General features: G+C 40.6%; 3 protein-coding genes across 15 annotated transcripts in view; 1 reads left to right on the top strand and 2 right to left on the bottom strand.

The window, feature by feature from the left end:
* The window catches only part of LOC105565752 (microtubule-associated protein futsch-like), a 100,043-nt gene extending 89,046 nt beyond the window's left edge, over positions 1 to 10,997 (top strand). For 5 of the 12 annotated variants that reach the window (XR_001009219.1, XR_001009218.1, XR_001009217.1 and 2 more), the window contains 5 exons: positions 716 to 784; positions 1,712 to 2,938; positions 4,667 to 4,883; positions 8,438 to 8,516; positions 8,777 to 8,789. Coding sequence is in view for 3 of the 12 variants with exons in the window: in XM_012019197.1 (XP_011874587.1) it covers positions 716 to 784; positions 1,712 to 2,938; positions 8,438 to 8,516; positions 8,777 to 8,906 (1,505 nt within the window). In the remaining 9 variants the exon portion in view is untranslated. Of the gene's footprint in view, positions 1 to 715; positions 785 to 1,711; positions 2,939 to 4,666; positions 4,884 to 8,437; positions 8,517 to 8,776 lie in introns of all 12 variants that reach the window. The other 7 variants (XM_012019197.1, XM_012019195.1, XR_001009215.1 and 4 more) reach the window with 6 other exon arrangements.
* A 343-nt stretch (positions 10,998 to 11,340) lies between these two features.
* Positions 11,341 to 14,378, bottom strand: LOC105565747 (eukaryotic translation initiation factor 1A, X-chromosomal). Of its 2 annotated transcripts, none has more exons than XM_012019185.1 (6): positions 14,245 to 14,378; positions 13,941 to 14,024; positions 13,608 to 13,844; positions 12,854 to 12,954; positions 12,249 to 12,671; positions 11,341 to 11,969 (listed from the first exon to the last, which is right to left on the bottom strand). In XM_012019185.1, exons 1-5 carry the CDS (start codon positions 14,258 to 14,260, stop codon positions 12,666 to 12,668), a joined length of 444 nt encoding a protein of 147 aa, XP_011874575.1. In that variant the 5' UTR covers positions 14,261 to 14,378; the 3' UTR covers positions 11,341 to 11,969; positions 12,249 to 12,665. The 2 variants fall into 2 exon arrangements, with proteins under 2 accessions (XP_011874575.1, XP_011874576.1); XM_012019186.1 differs by having other exon boundaries at positions 11,341 to 11,960.
* Positions 14,379 to 16,470: 2,092 nt separating this feature from the next.
* Positions 16,471 to 19,687, bottom strand: LOC105565746 (THAP domain-containing protein 2-like). Its single transcript, XM_012019184.1, has 5 exons — positions 19,126 to 19,687; positions 18,414 to 18,621; positions 18,105 to 18,209; positions 17,262 to 17,991; positions 16,471 to 17,125 (listed from the first exon to the last, which is right to left on the bottom strand). Exons 2-5 carry the CDS (start codon positions 18,564 to 18,566, stop codon positions 17,100 to 17,102), a joined length of 1,014 nt encoding a protein of 337 aa, XP_011874574.1. The 5' UTR covers positions 18,567 to 18,621; positions 19,126 to 19,687; the 3' UTR covers positions 16,471 to 17,099.
* Positions 19,688 to 19,984: the final 297 nt, after the last annotated feature.

The following is a 19,984-nucleotide window of genomic DNA, read 5'->3' as shown; positions in this document are numbered from 1 at the left end:
TTCCAGTCCACTAATTCGTCGTTTTATGACCTGTAGAACCAATCGACAATATCTGAGACATTCATACTACCGCTTGTTCCTACTATAATTTTCTGCGTACTGTTTTGGATTTTCTTTATGTTTCCATGTGTATATCTAATGGGTATATTGTTAATCGAAATCGATTTTACACGAATAAGAGATGCGCTTCATTATATTTAAGATGAAATCCAAATCAGGAACGTTCATCATAATATGAAGATTCAAAGAGACATTTGGTCGATACCGAGAAGAACAAACGATATACCTATATGTACTACGTTTAATTATTTGCTACACTTATTTTCAGTTTAGTCTTAACAATGATTTTGTTAACACCCGTTTAATGCATGATTCCAGGTTTTTATGCTATTTTTTAAACGTCTCTCTTACCACGATGGATAATTTTCCTAGTACTACTTCTTGAACGTCGGAACCTTATTTTGTTGTCAACCGTTTCTCTTTTTTTCGTTTGTAGCGTATAACATATAGAGATCACGTGTTTACGATTATGCGGTAATTATGTCTCATTGAAATTAACAGGTATACCACAACTAGCGAAGCATGAACCGAGGTATGCCATGCAGAGAAAAAAAAACATCATCCATCATCTAATCTTTGTTGAATCACTGCTTTCAATGTCATACTTGCTGATTCTCGGTGTGAACTCAATTTTCTTTCTATGTGAACATTTCAGACGTGACCAAAGAGGCTGCACGACGGGCACAGAACCTGGCGGACCAGGCACTCACCTCGACGAAAGCAGGTAACGTAAAATCGACTCGAGTAAAATGTAAAAGAGTTCACGTACGCGGATCATCATCTCCGATCGAAGATCAGTAACGGTAGCGGACTCTGTTTTTTGGTGCCCTCATTTATATTTAGCTTTATCTTCCATAGTTAGCACCTGCCGACGCTTTCACACTAACTGATACTGTGCGCACGTCTCTTACTAAATAGTTACCGACCTCTTTTTCTTTATTTTGCCGAGAATTAGAGGTAGCTCATGTTCGCGAGATTGCGATAGCCTCTCGATCGCTCAGTCGAAAAGCCAATTTGTATATAGCAGATACTTGTCGAGTAGTTTAGTCAGTTGTACAGCGTGTCCAGTAAATTGTGATATCGCATCTTACCGGCGAGGAGGTGAAGAAAAAGAGTAGAAAATACATATATAGTTTAGATTTTACTTTTTTTTCAGTTAAATTGCGTGGCTTTGAAATAAATGATTTTAAATATTCTTAAAATAGGAGCAAATTCTCGAACGCTCTCGGCGTGTTTCTCTGCTTCCACAGTGGTACATTTTAGTAAGATTCAGGCGCCTCGACCAAACACCGTTTTTTAATGAGTGTACTCTCTTTCGTTTTCGATAAACAGACTAATCCTGGTTGCAATATTGATACTAACTAAACAATAAAACTAAATGCGGACAGAGCCGCGGTGCACGTGCACACGCATCACGCGCGAGGCGTATCTCTTCGGGATCGTCTCTCCCAGACCCCACGTGCGTGCATGCGTGCACCAGGCGCGAGTCTTTCGTTTATTAATGCGTAATGTGCGCATACACGAAGCAGACACGCTCCGAATCTTTCCGGTCCAACTTTGGCAGCTGGGCTAGAGTTGAAATTCTTAGTGTGTATCAATGTGCTTTATGTCCTTGTTCCTGTTCTTGTCCATGTCCTTTTGGATGGGTCAGGGCATGATTCGGCTGAGATTGATGGGACTGTAGAGAGGCATGCTACTTCTGCTCCATCAAAACAACCTGTTCCCGCCCCGCGTCACTCCACCACCAAGCCGTCTACTAAACCCGAGTTCCATCTGGAGCTCAGTGATGCCTCACGAACACGTAAAACGATCAAGCAGCCGCCCAAACCAACGCAGGAGGCCCAGTCACCGAGCAAGAGCAAGATACCCGTTAAAGTCGACACTCACGAGCCTAAATTGGGCGATGATCCCGTATCCGTCCCGTTAGAGTCCTCGGAAGACCGTATCACCGCTCCACAAGCAGTTTCGCGAACCATCAAATACACCAAAGAATACGCGGTTGGGGAGTTATCCAAAGAGACGGTGGAACAGAAGAGAAGAGTATCACCAAGCGATGCGATCCAGACGGTCAAAGCGGATGACCTGACTGAGACTACCATAAGCAGCAGAATAGAGATAACTCCCTCGGTAGAGCACATACAACGAACAACCACTACAATGGTGACCAGCGATCCGTCGATCGATCCTGGGAAACTAGAGGAGCTCTTGAAGACGGGCGGTATCGTAGAGACGGTGAGGACCGTGACTCTGACGTCGGACAATGATGTTTTGCAACCCGTAACGCGCGAGGAGGTTGTCAAGAGGGTAAGCCAGGTCGCTAGCGCGCTACCAAGTGAAATCTTCGATTTCGGCGACAAGGACTCTTCTAGCACTACGATAAGAACCGACAGATCAGAGTCCGATGGTGTCGTCCAAACGGTCACGACTGTACAGCGCATGACGACGGAGATGCCGGAGATCGAGAGAACCGAGAAGGTAGTGAGAACGGTAATCTCCAGCAGCGGCAGCGGCTACGGGGACGCGGAATCCGCTCTGAGAAGTCTCCAGGAGCAATTAACGAGATCCGAGATCGGGGAGACCGCCTCTTGGACAGCGGCGAACGAACAGTGGGAGGCGCAGTATTCCCAAGACACGTCGCCCGGTTCCGGGAACGGCGGCGGCGTTGACACATATGCCAGCAACAACAACAACAACAACAATAACAACAACAAGAACGATGGTAGTTCGAGGCACGATATGCACAGCGACACCGATAGTGACGGTTCGCCGCAACCTAGAAGAAGATCTCCGAGCAAGAGGCGTACGTTGGGCAGTTCCAGCGGGTCGGATGTAGCACTGCACGAAGGTGCGGAGCTGTCCCCGTTGGAGGACGACCAAGGTACCGCACTCTCACAGCTAACCTTCTGCATAAGCAATGTACATACCCCTTGAATTCTCCTCGCTAATCGGTTACCTCCCGGATTAGGTGAACGAACGAACCCGAAAAGAAAAGATATTATATATATATATCTGTATATAGATTACTACACGGTTGAGCTTTGGTGTTGAACCTTTTGGCATACCTTTGCACGCAACTCCCATGTAGTTTCCCGTACTTCCTGCTAGTTGCACGAAAGAGCACATTCGATGTTGGCGATTGTCCGATGAAAATAATTAACATTGGGTGATGGGATTTCATCAATGAAGATCATCTCTGGAACGATGAAGCTGGTCAATTCTTAAATTAAGATCACACGAATTCTAGAATTACAGACATCATAGATGTACAATGTTCCAGGGATGTACGATATAAATTGGAATTGAAACTTGAGACAGTCAGACGTCCTCTACTGAACATTTACAATTTGCATTTGACATTTCCTCTCGGTATAGTTCTGATGAAATTTGAGATATTCCGCAGTGCGTTAATAGTTATTAAAAAGAGACTGAAGAGATCTTTTCTTGAACTTGAATAATCGACATCACTATCGTCGTCATTTAAAACTTGGAACGTAATTTCTGTTAATTTTCGGTTGAGAGGACTTTTGACTTTTTACTGCTGCTTGAAACCTGAGGTTGTAAGAAGCAAAATGAGAATTGTATGCTTGGGAATTGCATGATCTGTGATGTTTTGAGTAAGAACCGTAATTGTCTTACTGCACACGATGGCGTCGTGCATACAGAAGGGTGATGACCCGCAAGAAAAAATAAAGCTTGTCAAATGCAGTCGTACAGGTCTGCATCAAGTCTGCGCGATATACTTCTCTCCGTGGGCGCGTTGCGAGGAATTGTGACATGTACGGTTAATGGTTAATCGATTAAGTGTTGCTTCTCGTTTGGGAAACGTTCGATGACGAAAACGTTGTTCTCTTACTTTTTTGTTTTTCCGTTGGTCTTGGCTGCAGGATGGATGGAGTCTTGCGATCAGGGGCTTCCTGGGACTAGCATACTTTCATTTGAGTCTCATTCGCGATCAGCCACGATCGAACGCATATCTATCACACGTCGTCGCGCTAATTGTGCTTTCGACGATGGAAAAAGTAAAAAGAAGGATTTAATCGCAAACAGTATCTTTGCGTCACTTTGTCAAAATGGCGCTGACGAAATAACAGAGGATTTGCAACAATCGAAAAGAAAGATCGTACAAAGATCATTACAAGCGTTTAAAGAAACCTTGACTGGGCATTCAGCGCACATACCTGGTCATTTAATGTTAGACGTTAAGTCAGTTCACAAAAGCTTTTTTCAAAAATTGCATGAGATTACTCTCATTGCTCACAAAATTCAGCTGAGATAGTTGAAATAAAATTTCGAGTGCGTCTTTCTCTTCTAATTTGACGCCATATTAAAATATCGATCAATATTTTGCAAACCGAAAGTTTAATTGTGAGTACATTGTTGAATAATGATAAAATTAATCTATTGTAATCTGATAAAATCATAACGGTAATCTCGACTTTGGCCTTCGAGACAGAACGTGGCTATCCTATTACTCTCGGCTTCTTCATACTAATCATATGGCGGTGGAGCCATCATTCAATCAGTCAGTCAGTCAATCAATCTATCGATTTATCGAAATTCACATGTTCAACGATAATTCATAGCAATGAATTTGATAATCTTTAAGTAGCAGAAACACACGATATGGTACAGTCGGTTTGCTCGGGCAATACGGTAGAACCGAAGACTAGGACGAAGACATCCGGTAGAGCCAGCTGCGCGCGTTGGATGAGCATAGCTGTCGCTGTGCTGGTACTTCTAGTAGCGCTTATACTTGCCCTGGAGCCACAAACATTTCAACGTGTCATCTATACCCTGTCTAACAATATCCCGAGGCAAGCCGGGTACGATTACCCTTCACATTATTTATTTTCTAGTAAAGTTTTATAATATTAAACCTCTTTTCAAAGTCAGGTCAAGCCTTTACGGCCATCAGGATAGAAATCTAAACTGCCAATCAGTATTGTTACTCGATATTATACCTTGTCTTCAAAAATGATACGTTTCACATTTTTCCTTGGCCGAACTTGAACTTTTACCTATGAAAACGATGTAAGCGGATTATTCCTACGAGCTTGCTTGTACATTTCTAAGCAAAGCTCCAGAAATTCCGACGTTATAATACACATCAAATGATTGCTTTCAACAAGTCACTTTTGAAGACAATTGTATATAAATAATTAATTGATAGATATCCTCGATTGTCAAGAATGATGCTTAGAGCTTGTATTATATTTACAAAGTATGCAATGTCCCAGCAAAATAATGTATAATACTTTGCAGACATATCGTATATGATGTTCGCGTGTGGTACTGAGATCGTTCACGTTTTTCAAATTATTTGCAATCGCAAGGGTTTCAAAACTGGTTTGTCCGCGTGATAATTTTTGAGAAGTTTTACTTCGGTCGAACGTCGGCGTAATCTGATCTTAATTGTCCTGGCAAACGGCGAGGAAGACTGACAGGAAATGCGCAACGAATGGTACTGACTTGACTAAAACTGAATTGCCTTCTGTCACACGTAGGATTGCTTTCCTGTACAGATACCAGTCACGTACGTGTGATAAGTCGCCATTTACCTCGAGAGGACAGGTAAATCCCCGCGACCAACGAACTTGTTCCGCAAGCTTTCTTTTTTCTAGAGTACGGCCTGCATGAGTATTTGACACTCCCTCCCCCCCGCATGATTGCATCTTTGCATCGTACGAACCTTAGTCTACGCCCGTAGTAGCTGTTTTATTTTTGCGCAGTGTCCCGCTGTTGGGACGCGACGATTTTCCCGTTCCGATCAATAGAAAGATATGTCTTCCGCCTAGTTGCACGTACCTTCGCCGTACCAAAAAAAGAGCTCCCACTCTCCTCTCTCTCTTTATCTTTTTCGTTCTCCATTTTCGTCTTCTCTTTCTTTCTTCCCCCCCTCTCTTTGTGTTTCTTTTTTGTTTTAGTTTCGAGCATCCTATAGATCACTATTACCCCTCTAGCTCTCTTCTGACAATAAGCAACTCAAGATAAAGCTAAAGTGTAGAGGGACCAATCGTGTTTTTTTAGTCACGTTAGGATTGTTAGGCGAATCGTCATGTAAGTAATTTCTAAGTGTATGTATATGTATCGTGCCTATACACGTGTGCGAGCACAAGGTGTGCAGCTTGCTTCGGATTCTGTCGATGTACGGATGAGTATACCACACGGCTACTTCCCAATCGGCACCAAACCAACTCTCTTTTCGCCGCGACGTGAAAGCGAGTTGCGTTGCACTGACAGACGTGCTGCGGCTTCTTAAACGAGTCCATCACCGAGTCCCCTCCCGATCCCGCAGAACTGCAAACGTACGTCGAAGGGCAATGCGAAAGGGAGTAAGAACCGATATAACTCCGGCGGAGTTTGGATCTCTCAGCACCATTTCGACGCATCGAAGGGCGGACTCCCCGGAATTACATCCGGTTTCAATCCCCGCGGGGATGGAGAACCGAGACAGAAAATACTCGTGTTTCCTCCTCGCGCCCCTCGAGCCTGTTCGTTCTTCTTGTCAGCGATCTGCTGATATCCGAGCTGTAGGCGCAACAATCATTTCGATAGCTAATATCCACGCATTGACTGCCGCGCGCTTGATTTTCAGTATCCTTCAACACTTGAGCTTTCTAATCCGTACAGTACACTTCCTATATCGACGTGCCAGATGTGAAGATCGGCTCAAGTAAAACGACTTGTCGTCGCTCCGAAGAACTCGAAATCTCCGCGAGGATGCACTAACGTCCTTTCCGCATCGGGAATTAATTAATATCACCGAAAAACCCGTAATAATACTCCAGCAATACCTGACCGTTCGTCTAACAATACTAACTAATGTAGTTAGTACGGACTCCTATGAAATGACTGCCAAGTCTCACGGAGCATTTTGTGCAAAACTACGGTCAAAACCAAAGGGCGGTAGACTCGCGCGTGGGAATCGTGATAACTTCTCTTTTCCGAGTTTAGACTCCGATAACATTCTTTGCCCAAGAAAGATGTATTTCGTCGCGCGCAATAGCGCGCTACGCAATATAAAAGTAAAGTCCTTTCTGACCTGTGTCTTCAGAGCTGTTGCTTCACTTCGGATGCCGCTGAGACCCCGAATCGGTAATTCATCTTTGCCACAGTACCGCATTTTCAGACTCACAGAATGTACATAATGTCCGGATATACTTGTCGAACTGTCGAGGAAACACCACTTTCAGTTTTTACCGTAGTATACTCTTCTGTTGTACCGAGAACGTTGAGTACCTATATCTCTTACGACTAACTGCTAAATGCTTTGTTCAGCGGCTTTTATCAGCGCTTCACACGAGCTCGCTGCGCGCAGCACAATCGTACTGAGAAGTATTCCGAATATTGCTCAGTCGCCGTACTTAATTAAATACAGATCAACAGTGCGTTTATCTCGTAAGCGCTGTCTTACAACGATGCTGTCTTCCTATGAAACGTAGCTGATTCTTCAAGCGACCCTAAATAGCAGAACAATCGCGCGCATATACGGTTCAAAGGATGACCGGCGAATCCTAAGTCGGTAAAATCAAAATTGACGTAGTGTCGATTCTTAATTTCATTGACTCTTCCATTCGCATCTTATAGAAGTCCTGTCGCGATTGGTATCGAAGGGCTGAAAACTGAATTGGTCAAACTGCTATTTAGGACTCCCAGTCAGTAACATGCAATCAACCATTTTATCTTCTCGTACATGAGGACGTACAGGGGAGATCGTCGTAGGATCGGCGAGGGAGCCTCTCGCGAAAGAGTGAGCCGGAGGACGCAGCGAAAAATCACCTCCTCGTCGATTGTACCACGATTTACCAGACTCCCCCGTGCAGATCGGTGATCGCTGTGCGACACGTTTAAATTTGCGCATCGAGACATAGGAATTCGGCCGAGTTTGAGATGACTTACAGCTTGTAGCACACGTGTAAAAGTAATTAGCATCACAGTACGAGAAAATGAGTAGTGGAACACAGTAAAAGTTGTACAACGAGCATAAGTCACGCGTGGCGTATAATATCCGCCGTGATCCACGTGCCGAGGAGGGAGATCACACGTGAGGAAAACGGTTGCATATAGTTTTGGCTAGTTGAGTGAAAATGCGTATTACATACATACAACTATATATATTATGTATCGTCAATTGTTTAGCGGTGTTGTAACTTTTTTTATATGTGTCTAGTCTTACCCCCTTGTTTTGGGCATGATGTAAAATTGAGAGATATATATATTTATATTTATATATCTTTAAACATATATATATATACATATATATACAATTCGTACTTATTCTCTCTGTGTAAAACACGCAGCAGCGAAATAGCGAAATCCGCCGCGTTTGCGAAGCGCACGAAGCAGGTGTTTGATTTGTTCTCGTTTGTTGTCGCAGAATCTGACTTTTTGCAACATAGCGAGCCATCCTTCATGGAAACGACAACGATCGAGGTGGATCCTGTCACGCAGGAAAGGTACATAACGAATTACAATCTTTTTTTTCCTCTTTTTTTTTTAAAATGTGTCAACGGCAAGGTACGTCGACTATTGTCTCCTATACAGTGATCAAGTTCACTTGCTTTGATCTCCTGATCGCGATGCCGTTCGCTTCGAGGATCATTTGAAGATTTTTCATCGCGCTGTGCAACGGGTCGCGGCGCGTCGAAAAATCGACAAAGTTTAAAGAGGCGTCGCGCATAGATAAACGTAATCTCGAGAGAATCGTCTTTTGCAGCTTAACGACGACCACACGAACGGAAACGAGGACGATATCGTCCGTGGCAGCCGGCGGCACGGACGACTTGCGGGAATCGATGCAGAAAATCATGGACACGTTCATGACGGAGGAGAAGAAGGATCATTAGAAGTAACGCACGCGTCTCCACCCTTCGATGAGAAGAGAGAAGAAGAAATCGATCCCCTCGTCGATTCTTGGATCCTTCACTGAGGGAGGCATCTCGATGGATCTCGGACTCGACTCGACGCGTCCTCGGGTGTCGAGCGACGAGTTCATATCCTTGCAGGATCCTCGACTTGTAGGACCGGAGATACGCTCCCTCGGAGTGCTGCCTCTTTTAAGCCACACAAAAGCATGCACGATGATTTACTATCACGCTCATGGCCTACGCTTCGAGTTTGCTTGCCTTTCCGTTCCGCTCGGTTGCCTTACCTCTTTACGTTCGTCGGAATCTCGCGATCGATGATGATGAAGATGATGACAATGTATCTGCGTATGTCGTTGCTAGTCCGACTAGCCGATCCGCGCTAGTCTTCACTATGCCAACCCGTCCATGTATATGCAACGCCTTTCTCGCGTTGTCTGAAGATATGATGCGAAATGGAAAGGAAGGAAAGTACCAGGCGGAGACGATGGGGTGTGCTGAGAAGGCAGAGACGCGATAAAGGCGAGAACGCGACAGATAAGATCGAACGAGCGATCTGCCGACATCGTCGGCGATCGTCTAGATAGTAAGATTCTCGCGAGAATAGCCCGTTTAAGCTTTAGGATGGTTATACATCTCTATCCGCGCAGTATATCGCTTGATAGATCGGCAATACATATGAATATAAATATATATTCTTCATTAACACTTTCGGCGATGGACAATTGACGAAGAAACACGGGAATAAGGGACTTTCTTGTTGTTACTCGACTCAAGTCGCAAGTTTAAGCACAATAAAAGAAAAAAGAAACGACGAGCCGCGAAAGATGCCGGACTATCGCGCGTACCGGCCGTGTTGATTTGATTAACAGTGAGAAATGTTTTTATGCATCGGAACACATAATGTATAAATTTAACTTGTTTAAAGGATATTTCCTAACAGTTTTTAATTGTATATATGATAATTTCTTAGCATATAACTTATATATAATATATATATACACATATATATATAAATGTACTATGGACACGATTGTAATAATTGTAAGACGCTAACAGGAGTATTTTATTTATATAGCGAGCCCTTGGATAAATGTTACACGCTCGTTAATTTGTAAGCTCGATACAATTATACTGTCGACGTTGTCATCTACGTGAACCAGTGTAAACTAAAATAGCAGCTAACGACACGCGACAATGTAGAGATTATGTTGTCTGAAATCCGGGCGATATGCGAATTCGTTTTAATATCTAAGCCGATGTTAGCTTTCAGTGTACGGCACAAGTTTAATGAGCGCCGGAGAGGAGGATGGAAAATCACTATAATATATAAATATATTTAAAAAAAAAAGCAAAATTTAAATAAGCTATTCTATTAATGTATAATATATTGAAAGATATAATGATTATGCTATCTGAAGTTTATAAATTATTATCTATAATGACTGTTATACTACGTTTAATAGACTTGCCTAGAGCCTATCTGACCTAAGGACCAAAGGCACAATCACACGCGCATCAAAATAAAATAATATGCTCCCATGTATTGTCGTATACATTTAGTATATAATCCAATATGAATACTGCGACGCTGGTACCTCAGCGCTATCAACGGTGTGGCGTGATTTATCTCACGAGGGGATATTTTATACTCATTGTACCTCTTTGCGCATATGAAACGCAGTTATACTGGCGATACGTTCTACGCTTGTATTGTTTTACGCTACCGACATACATAACAAGAAACGTATGTTCTACTGAACGCATGTAATATCGGCGTCACGTATTATCGTTGGAGCATTGACGTGCCAGTGCCGAGCCGATGCTTTATATCTCACATACTTTTGTACAAGTTAATTTTCATAGACAACGTAACACGTCAGGCAGTCAAACATATTCCCCCCCTATACTAATTACATGTCCCTCCTCAATGCTATAATGGCATTAAGCTATCATTACAATGGCATCGCATGGCGTCAAGGTATCAAAAAAAAAACGAGAGACTATAATTTACTATATACTATTGTGTGATAGACCTATCAGCGGCATAATAAATAAAATGTTGCATCAGAATTATAACGTCCTCTGCAAAATGGAAGAATAAGGAAGAAAGAAGGGACACCCATCTCACCTTTTCATTCAGATTTAGGCATCCGATAAATCAGCAGTCATCTATTTCTTTCCATACGCTTTTCTTTCGTTTAACGTTCTTGCTTTCAAATATTCTATTATTTAAAAAGAGAAAAAACTCTAGTGCATCTCGGACACGTGAACTGAACAAGATAATTTTACGTAAGTATACATATTACAAGCAATATTACAAACCGTAACGATACAAATTTTCGCTTTGTCGTAATTAATTACGTTACAGGGAAAATGTGCGGGGGAGGGGGGGGGAAAGTAGTAAGTCCTTTCCTCCGTTTACATACGCAATTTTATTTAACATGAAAAAAGTCCAAATTCACAATCAAATTATTGTTCCACTCAATTGTATAATCAACTAACATATTATTTCCCAGATTTTGTCACAGAGACAAAAATGATACAAATAGCTTGCACACTTCCGTCGTTGTTAATGACATTGTCGAAATGCAATACGTACACACTGTAGTCTCCTTTTGATACAACGAAGAATAATTATGTATTGAACCATTGCACGGATACGTACATAACAAAACGCATGTCCCAAGAATTATAGATATCTGACACGGCGTTATTTGTCGTACTGAATAGCTATATTACTACTAACAACGTGTTAACCGATCGAAGCTACATAATAAAACAACGCTAAGACAGAAAAATCACCGAGTGCTTGTCCTCACCCATTCGCTCGTTTATTTCGTAATTTATTAATTTAGCAATTCTTACATTAGTTATAGTAGTTCTAAAGTCTCATCCAAATCTGACAACTGTAAGTGTACGTTACCTCGTTTCTCGATGAATAATTTGTAGTAAGAAGAGTTTCAACATATACATAAAAAAAAAGAGCACTTACTGCGTGTTATACATAGCGACATTGTTTTTCGTTTAAATAACGTGTACGGGGTGTACTAAAACCACCGGATATCCTTTTAATCACAGATTCTTTAGAAAATTTCAAGAGGAAAATTCTAATACAAAAATGTCGAGGCTATAATAGTTTTTAAATATTAAGCGATAGGCTTGACATGTCGCTGTACCTGAGCGCGCGAAATCTCAGGCCTATCGCTTAATATAATAAAAACTATCATAGCCTCGACATTTTTGTATTAGAATTTTCGTCTTGATATTTCCTAAAGAATTTATGATTAATAGGATATCCGGTGGTTTTAGTATAACCTGTATGTGTATTTCACGAACTGGTAGATAATACATGTAATAAAAAGGAAATATACGAAAAAAACCGATCGTACGAAGATGGTACGCATACTGTTCCACGTACAGAGACGCAGATCGAGCTAACCTGGCTTGTACGTGTAATAATTTAACTCAATATGCTAAGCATCGTCCATAATTTCACTATTCGAAAAGAACGCATGTTCCTATAAAAATTTATAAATATCAAAAACGGCTACTCAAACTGGAACACGATGTTGCCCACAAACTGACGATTTATTTATAGATACATATAGGGAGATGAGAGCTACTCGACTCGCAGGGAAACTTCGACGTTGTATAATTGCATTTTGTAAAATGAACAGATGTCCCCATGCACTTTCTCGTGATGTACCTTTTTTATTATTATTATTACAATGCGGGTCATCAGATCTGTAAGAACAACGGTATATTATATTATTGCGTACATTGAAGAGAAAATTAAGCGGCGAAACTTGTTCAATGCCAGTATACGAAAAGTATAAGTATAGAAAAGCTCTAGAGAATGGAAGCACGAAATATAACAGCAGAAGTTTGGACATATTCAAAATTTCGAAAAAGCATAAAGAACTTACATTGTCAACATCGTCTTCATCATCATCGCTAATTTCATCACCAAATTCGATGTCTTCATCGAATCCATCTTCCACGAAGGTTACTGTGTCGTTGATACGCACTAAAGGAGAGAAAATTTCACGTTTAGGAAGGGCACGAAAGAGAAATTCTTCCGATTTTGTGCCGAAAATTTAAGTAAGTTACAAAATTACTTGTACACGGAAAAACAAAGTTGCGTCAACAAGATCGGTGTAACTGAAATAAAATCGTGGAAACAACATCAGTGTTGATAAACGAAAAGCATCAGACTGTCGTCTTAATAATCTGGATATTTAGTTGAATGCTTAAAATTAAAATCCACAGCAAATACAATTGAGTGAATTATTTACGTTTGTGGCAGGCCGTGACGTCAACGTTTAAATCAAGCAACTTCATTTCGCTCAATTCAACAGCGTTCTTTTTCCATGTACCTAAGGCGAGTTAAAAACCTAAACTCAGGGATGGACAAGTGGGCAGCGCTCACGGGCAATAGCTAAGCGTACTGGGGGAGATAGTGGGGAGAAAGTATCGGGCAATAGCGAGAAGAAAGTGTCAAGAAGTGAGAAGGAGCACAGAGCGTCACGCTTGAGTGTAGGTGTGGTGGGACGTTGGATCGGTGTGGGATGTAGCCAGCAGCTGGGCATTCGTGGGCGCCCGTGCCCGACATCAGCATTTTGTCCATCCCTAATCTAACCGCGCCTCGCAACCAGGTGTCTACAATGGAATGCCACTCACCAGTTTCTGGGAATTCGCCATAAGTCTTCAAGTTACGCGCTTCGTCGGACGTGTACTTGAGTATAACATCCGCCTTGGCGTCCTGGTAGTCTCGCAGCCCGATCAGTATGATATCACCCTGGTTAATCCACACCTTCTTCCGCAGCTTGCCCCGGATGTGGCACAGCCGTTTGACCCCGTCGAAGCACATGGCCTCTAGCCTACCGTTGCCGAGCATTTTCGTCACCTGGGCGTACTCTACGCAAGACAAAGCAACCGAGTGTGTGAGTCACCGACGCCTCGTGCCCGCGGCGAGCATTCTCCGCGTCTCGTCGGGTCCCTCTGCCCCTTTACCTTGTCCATCCTCCTTGAACACCAGCTCTCTCTTCTCCGTCTCGTTCTCGTTCTTTCCTCTTCTCCTATTCTTACCTCCCTTTCCTGCAAACAGAACAACGTGTGGCTCGCGACACAACGCTCTGAACGGGACGCGCGAGGGGGTCGAGGGCTCGAAACTCCGCTCGCCCCGAGGGCGAGCTTGATTTCGACACGCGAACTAGGTTAGCTGACTTAACCGCGTCGGCAGGGCAAATCGCGACGGCGGAAAAATTCGCGAGGACTCGAGGCGGGAAGGCGGCGCGGGACCGCAGCTCGTACCTACCCTTATTCTTTGGCATGATGCCCTAGCACTGCGTCCTCGAACGGGGAAAATACAAATAACACGACGAGAAGCGATCAAGCGCTGCAACGCATCGGAAGAGGACCTCGTTGCGACTGTGGTGGTCGACTGCGGGTACGTCGATCGAAACGGATCCGAACGGGACACGCCCCGTCGCCCTCGGCCCTGATTGCCGGGCGGATAATGATTCTCGCGATTTTCGGCCGGCGACTCGACGGCGGGAAACGTGCGCGCGAGCCGGAGAATTGCGGAGAACTTGGATCCAACGGCGAGCTTGACTCCGGAGTAGCGTACTTCCGGCCTGTCCGTGTGCTCGCGGATCTTACGACACGCATCCGGCGATTTGAAAACGTGGCGCCACGTTCCTCGCAGTCCCCCCCCCCCCCCAGCGGGGACTCGTCGTAAATCTCTTCAAGAGTCTTAATTTTTAGGAACGCTTGCCTGACAAGGACCTAGACCCTCGATCGAAACGTCGCACTGTGTACTTTTTTATTTTTATTTTTATTTTTATTTTTATTTTTATTTTTCATTTATTCAACACGTGCCATCTCTAAAGTCCACTGAACTTATCCATTCTTATTTATTACTGGCTACCTAAAGAGACTATCATGTTTATTGTTGTTATAGGGTGAGCATTCTTGGATATTTTCGTCCGCAATCCATTTTTTTTCCATTTACATCGTACAAATTGTGCTTACGAGCAGAGAGAAGCCTGAGAGATGTCACGGCCCCGTTTTTCGTGATTGGCTAGAGACCCTTTAATAAGAGTCTGGCCAAGAGAGATCTGATTTTGGAGTGTTTTGATTGGTCCGACATTTTTTCTCTAATCTAAGAGGGGGTAGCTTCAGCGCAAGCGTATGATTATGAGACACTAACCTCAGAAACACTGGTAAAACATCAATTCGAATGATATTCGAATATTATTCGTGCAAATTGCATTCTTTTAAAAACCATATTTGCTTTTATATATTTATTAATAACATTATTTTTTAATATTTAATGTACAATGAACGTACGTGTAAATGGTAGCGAAAGACAAGTACAGGATAAAAAGTTTTACCATTCGATGATCAAAGAGAAAATTAAATAAATAAAATTTTCAAAATTTGTGTTATTTTATTGCACCTACATTGCCATCGATTTGCTGTGTAATATAAATTTGCTGTAACGTAAATGTCGTAATACTAACATTTATTTTATTGCACTAGGTACGCATTGCCATCGAGTTGCTGTTGTAATATAATACTATAAATGTTTATTTTATTGCACTACCCAGTGAGAAATGATAATGGAATCGATGTCGAATCGACGTCAATTTGATATCGAAATTATCAAATTGACATCATTTCGATGTCGATTCGATATCGATTCCATTATCATTTCTCATTGGGTATGCATTGCCATCGATTTGCTGTCGTAATATTTACGTTTAATAATCTTCTTTTTGTTTGCTATCCTCATTCTATAAATTGCATATCTATTTGCTATTTTTCGATGTAAATTATGGCAGGACAAAATATGACTGTTGCTTACAATATTTAAAAATTTATCAACTAAAATGTTTTTATAGTCGCTATTGTTATTGGACGTAGATTTTTGATGCTCCCTAAATATATACTCCATTTTTTTAAATAATTCAAAACTTTCATTGTTTACATAAAAAAGAGTATTGTTTTTATAACTTCGCAATCGAACTAATCTCGCATGTTGTGACAAATTTTGATGTGTGGAACCTACACTTTGAATGCAAAGCTGACATAGTTTAGTATTTCTTTTAATGCTTGTTACAATGTATCCTGCAATACTATATAAAATATTACTTTCTATAGAGTTCAATTCTTTTATAGAGTTCAATTCTTTCTGAGTTGCAGGCTCGTACGACAGATCAGCATTTGACTCATTACAAAACTGATTGTTAGGTTTATGTTCGCCAATTACATCTAATAAACCTGTTACATATTGCGCATCGTCTTCTTCGTAATTACCTCGAGAAACTGAACGCATATACAAAGAAATAGTAATTAATTTAAGATTATTCTTAAACTGTAAAGCATTTAATGTAACATTTTTGGTTCGAAGAACAGAAAAAAGATTCTCTACGCAGTCCTGCGTAAGTCTACCTGTCAATAAGAATTGAAACTTCCTTTCACGAAAGAGATAATCCGCCAATTCTAAAATAGATTTAGTTGAAATAATTACTCCCTTCTGAACAGGTTTAAAACCTCCTTTGTTACCAACATGAAGATTACTAAATATCTCTATAACTTCATTTAAAAAAGAAACAGTATCTTTATATTTTGCCAAGTCTTTTGTACCCAAAGAAATGTTGCAGTGCCTTGAAGTCATAACCGTATACCATTTTACTATTATTTTGACAAAAAATGCTGTAGTAATGTATTCTGGTGTTGAATCTTCATCGGCTAAAAATTCCAAAGCAGTACTCACTTCATGACTCAACAAATTTTTTGCTTTATTGACACGCATTTTAGCAAAATTATTATTCGTATCGACATCGCTTATACTTAATTTTGGCGTTAATAAAAATTGAAATTCTTTTTGCGCTAAAATTAATTCTTCGAAGTGTTTTGCCCGTATTATATTTGTTGGCAAATTATATTTATGTACAATATTTGTAGGTAGTATGATGAACTTATTATTTAGAATACATGCTTTCAAATTTTTTAGTAGATGGGGTACATCCGCGATAACATACAAATTACGATTACTGTCACATGGATGTGTGATGTAAGTAACAATTCTGGCATATCTTCCCGCTGTTATCCCCAATGTTTTCCACAAAGCCTGATTGCCAGATCCCATATCGGAAGTAATCGAATTTACGGTGAGACCAATTGATTTGGCTCTGTGAAGTATGTCAAATATTATTGGTTGTAATACAGCGCCGTTAAACCCATCACTCGTAAAATAGTATCCGATAATTTGTTTCCAACGACATGCAATACCGCATAACATAAATACCATTGCGTGTGATGCTATACCTGTGTGTCCTGGCAAAGTTACATTACCAATGTAACTTTCGGAGGAATTATCGAAAATATTCCCTGATGAAATACTGATTTCATCGAATACTAGACAACATTCTTTATCAATTTCATTCCAATTCGATACCTTCAATTTTAAAAATTTGAAAATATCGTCTGAAATTCCGCTTTTAAATTTAAAATTTTCCACTTTTCTTCTCAATGTTCGAAGTCCTGGCAAAGGAAATTTCTGACGACGGAGTTCTTCATAACCAGTGATGCCACAAGCAAATCTTAATCGAAGTGCTTTCATAATCGTTTCGTTGGTCCACTTCTGTACTCTTCTATTGTTTTTTAAAGCTGTAATTTGATCGTTAGTGAAGATTTCTTGTAGCTTGCTTAACAAAGCTGAATTAATATTTTGTTGTTTTTTCAATTTTAGTGCCTTGAAGTCACGTCGTGTAATAAGCACGCATTTTTTATATTTTGCTAGTTTGACATTCTGATTTTTAATTATACGTGCTTGCCCACATATTATTTGTTTCTGTTTTTTTATTGTACGTAATATATTTTTAAGTTTACTATCGTATGTTTTACGTTCAGCACTTTCCAATTGTAGTTCATCCTTATCATTGCAATCATTACTTTCTTTTTCATTTTGGGCTTTTTCACTTTGCACTGACAAATCATTCGTAACACAATCCACGTCATCATTAAATGAAGCATGGATGTTTTCATGGTAACTTTTCTGAAATAAAATATTTAAAATTTACCATTACTAATTTACAATTTTTAAATAAATTTATAATGCTTTGCTAAATTCGCAATTGCTTTTGTTGTATTTTAATTTTTAGAACTTACGATCATCTTTGCTTCGCTTCCGAATATTGTCGGCACAGCATTACCTTTCAGCTTTCTTTTTCCGTCAGTTCGTTTATTTTCCCACATATCGTATGAGAAATGTACCTGCAATAATAAATAGTGAACAAAAATATTGAATATGATAAATTTAAGATATAAAAATTATGAACTTAAGGCGTAAACAGTTGATTAGTATTAATAACCTGCTATAATTTTGTAATAATGTTTAAGCATAAGTTGTTTATACATATGTCCATTTGGGCGAAAAAAGATTCCTACACATAATTGTATAAATAATTCTGAACATACTTCACACAGAAATGACCTATCTGTAGGTGTCCAGCCTTCTCTGCCAACATTTGCTGCCCATTGAGCACGCCGAGTCGGATCTCGGGGGAAAATTTTCATAACAAATCCTTTTTTGTCGGAATTTGTACAGCCAGGAGCTGTACAACCAGTCATATTGTATCATGAAATATTCAATAATTAAATATATTATATATAGGCAATAATAAATCTGTAAAAAATAACATTTATTATCAGATAAACTATTAGTTGTAACGCATACTGAATTTATAATTAATTTTACGTCAAGTTTTGGTTACAGATGATTCTTGGTTACAATGTTACAGTAAGTTTAACATGGACTACGTTTTCACGCACTGTTTTAGTAACAACCGTAGTTGTGAACTGATCCCCAGTGAGAAATGATTCGTCGATCGACATCGAAACGACGTCGAATCGACATCGACACCGTCGAATTGACGTCGATTCGACATCATTTCGACGTCGATCGACGAATCATTTCTCACTGGGTCTTGCATCCGATTAGTGTTTCATTTCAAATCTAAAAATATACTTTAATTAAATACAAGAGTTCTACTAACTGCGGTTGTTATTAAACCCGTGTAAGCAGTGCTTGTAAACGTAGTTTAAAAGTAAGGTTAGCTTAAAAGTAAGGTTATATTAATTAATTCAATTAAAAAAGATTTTATTATAGTGTGATATTAAAAGTACTTACCTAATAATCTTAATATAAAAATTCTCTTGAAAATATTTTATTCTTGAGAATATTTTTTGCTCTTATTTTCTTTTCGATCACAGTACGCACAGTACGACTTGCTGAGAAAAGCTGATGCAACCAGTGATGCAACTGATACTTGACGATATCACGTGATATTTCTACGTCATTAGAGAAAAAATGGCGGACCAATCACAATGCTTCAAATCAAGATACTGATAATGAGTGCGTTCCGGCAAGACACTGCTACCGTAGCGCTACAGCTTTTTCGCTACAATTGTAGCGGTGCCATATATACATTAGCGTGCATAACCTCAAAATTGAATTATAAGAGTCGCGTTTATCTCGTTTACAAAATTAATTGAAACGAATAGAATGGAAAATATTGAAGATTGGCTCATGAATGACATATTGTTCGATGATTCATCAGATGAAAGCAACGTTAAAGAGGAAGAAGTTCCGCTACAGTTGTAGCGGTACGTTTTGCCGAAACGTACTCGTGTAGCGCTATCGTAGCGCTACCGTAGCGCTACGGTAGCAGTGTCTTGCCGGAACGCACTCATTATGTGTGATGGCCAGACTCTTATTAAAGGGTCTCTATGATTGGCGAATGCGATACGCCCTCTGTGGACATTGAAAACGTGGACATTGAACTACGTAGCCAATATCCACATTTTGCCAAGTGGGTAACGCAGATTTGCGAAATTTTGGTTGCGTTTCGTGCTATAGTCAGGTCCTGTGCGATGCTCTTGTACTTAAGATTATTTTAAGTACAAGATCATTGCATGGGATCTAACCATAGCGCGGGACGGGGCTAAAATTGTGCAAATCTGCGTTACCCACTTAGCAAAATGTGGAT

The sequence above is a fragment of the Vollenhovia emeryi genome, unplaced genomic scaffold, assembly GCF_000949405.1.
Source record: "Vollenhovia emeryi isolate VEMERY1.0 unplaced genomic scaffold, V.emery_V1.0 DF939149.1, whole genome shotgun sequence".
Taxonomy (NCBI): Eukaryota; Metazoa; Arthropoda; class Insecta; order Hymenoptera; family Formicidae; genus Vollenhovia; species Vollenhovia emeryi.
This window is presented reverse-complemented; position numbering and strand designations above follow the sequence as displayed.

Coding starts and splice junctions, on each gene's coding strand:
- LOC105565746 (XM_012019184.1), bottom strand. CDS start 18,566: ATGACTGGTTGTACAGCTCCTGGCTGTACAAATTCCGACAAAAAAGGA. Junction 18,210..18,413: donor ATAGGTCATTTCTGTGTGAA/GTATGTTCAGAA, acceptor TTATTATTGCAG/GTACATTTCTCATACGATAT. Junction 17,992..18,104: donor GAAGCGAAGCAAAGATGATC/GTAAGTTCTAAA, acceptor ATTTTATTTCAG/AAAAGTTACCATGAAAACAT.
- LOC105565747 (XM_012019185.1), bottom strand. Junction 13,845..13,940: donor GTTCAAGGAGGATGGACAAG/GTAAAGGGGCAG, acceptor TGTCTTGCGTAG/AGTACGCCCAGGTGACGAAA. Junction 12,955..13,607: donor TGGCGAATTCCCAGAAACTG/GTGAGTGGCATT, acceptor TCTCTCCTTTAG/TGCGTATCAACGACACAGTA.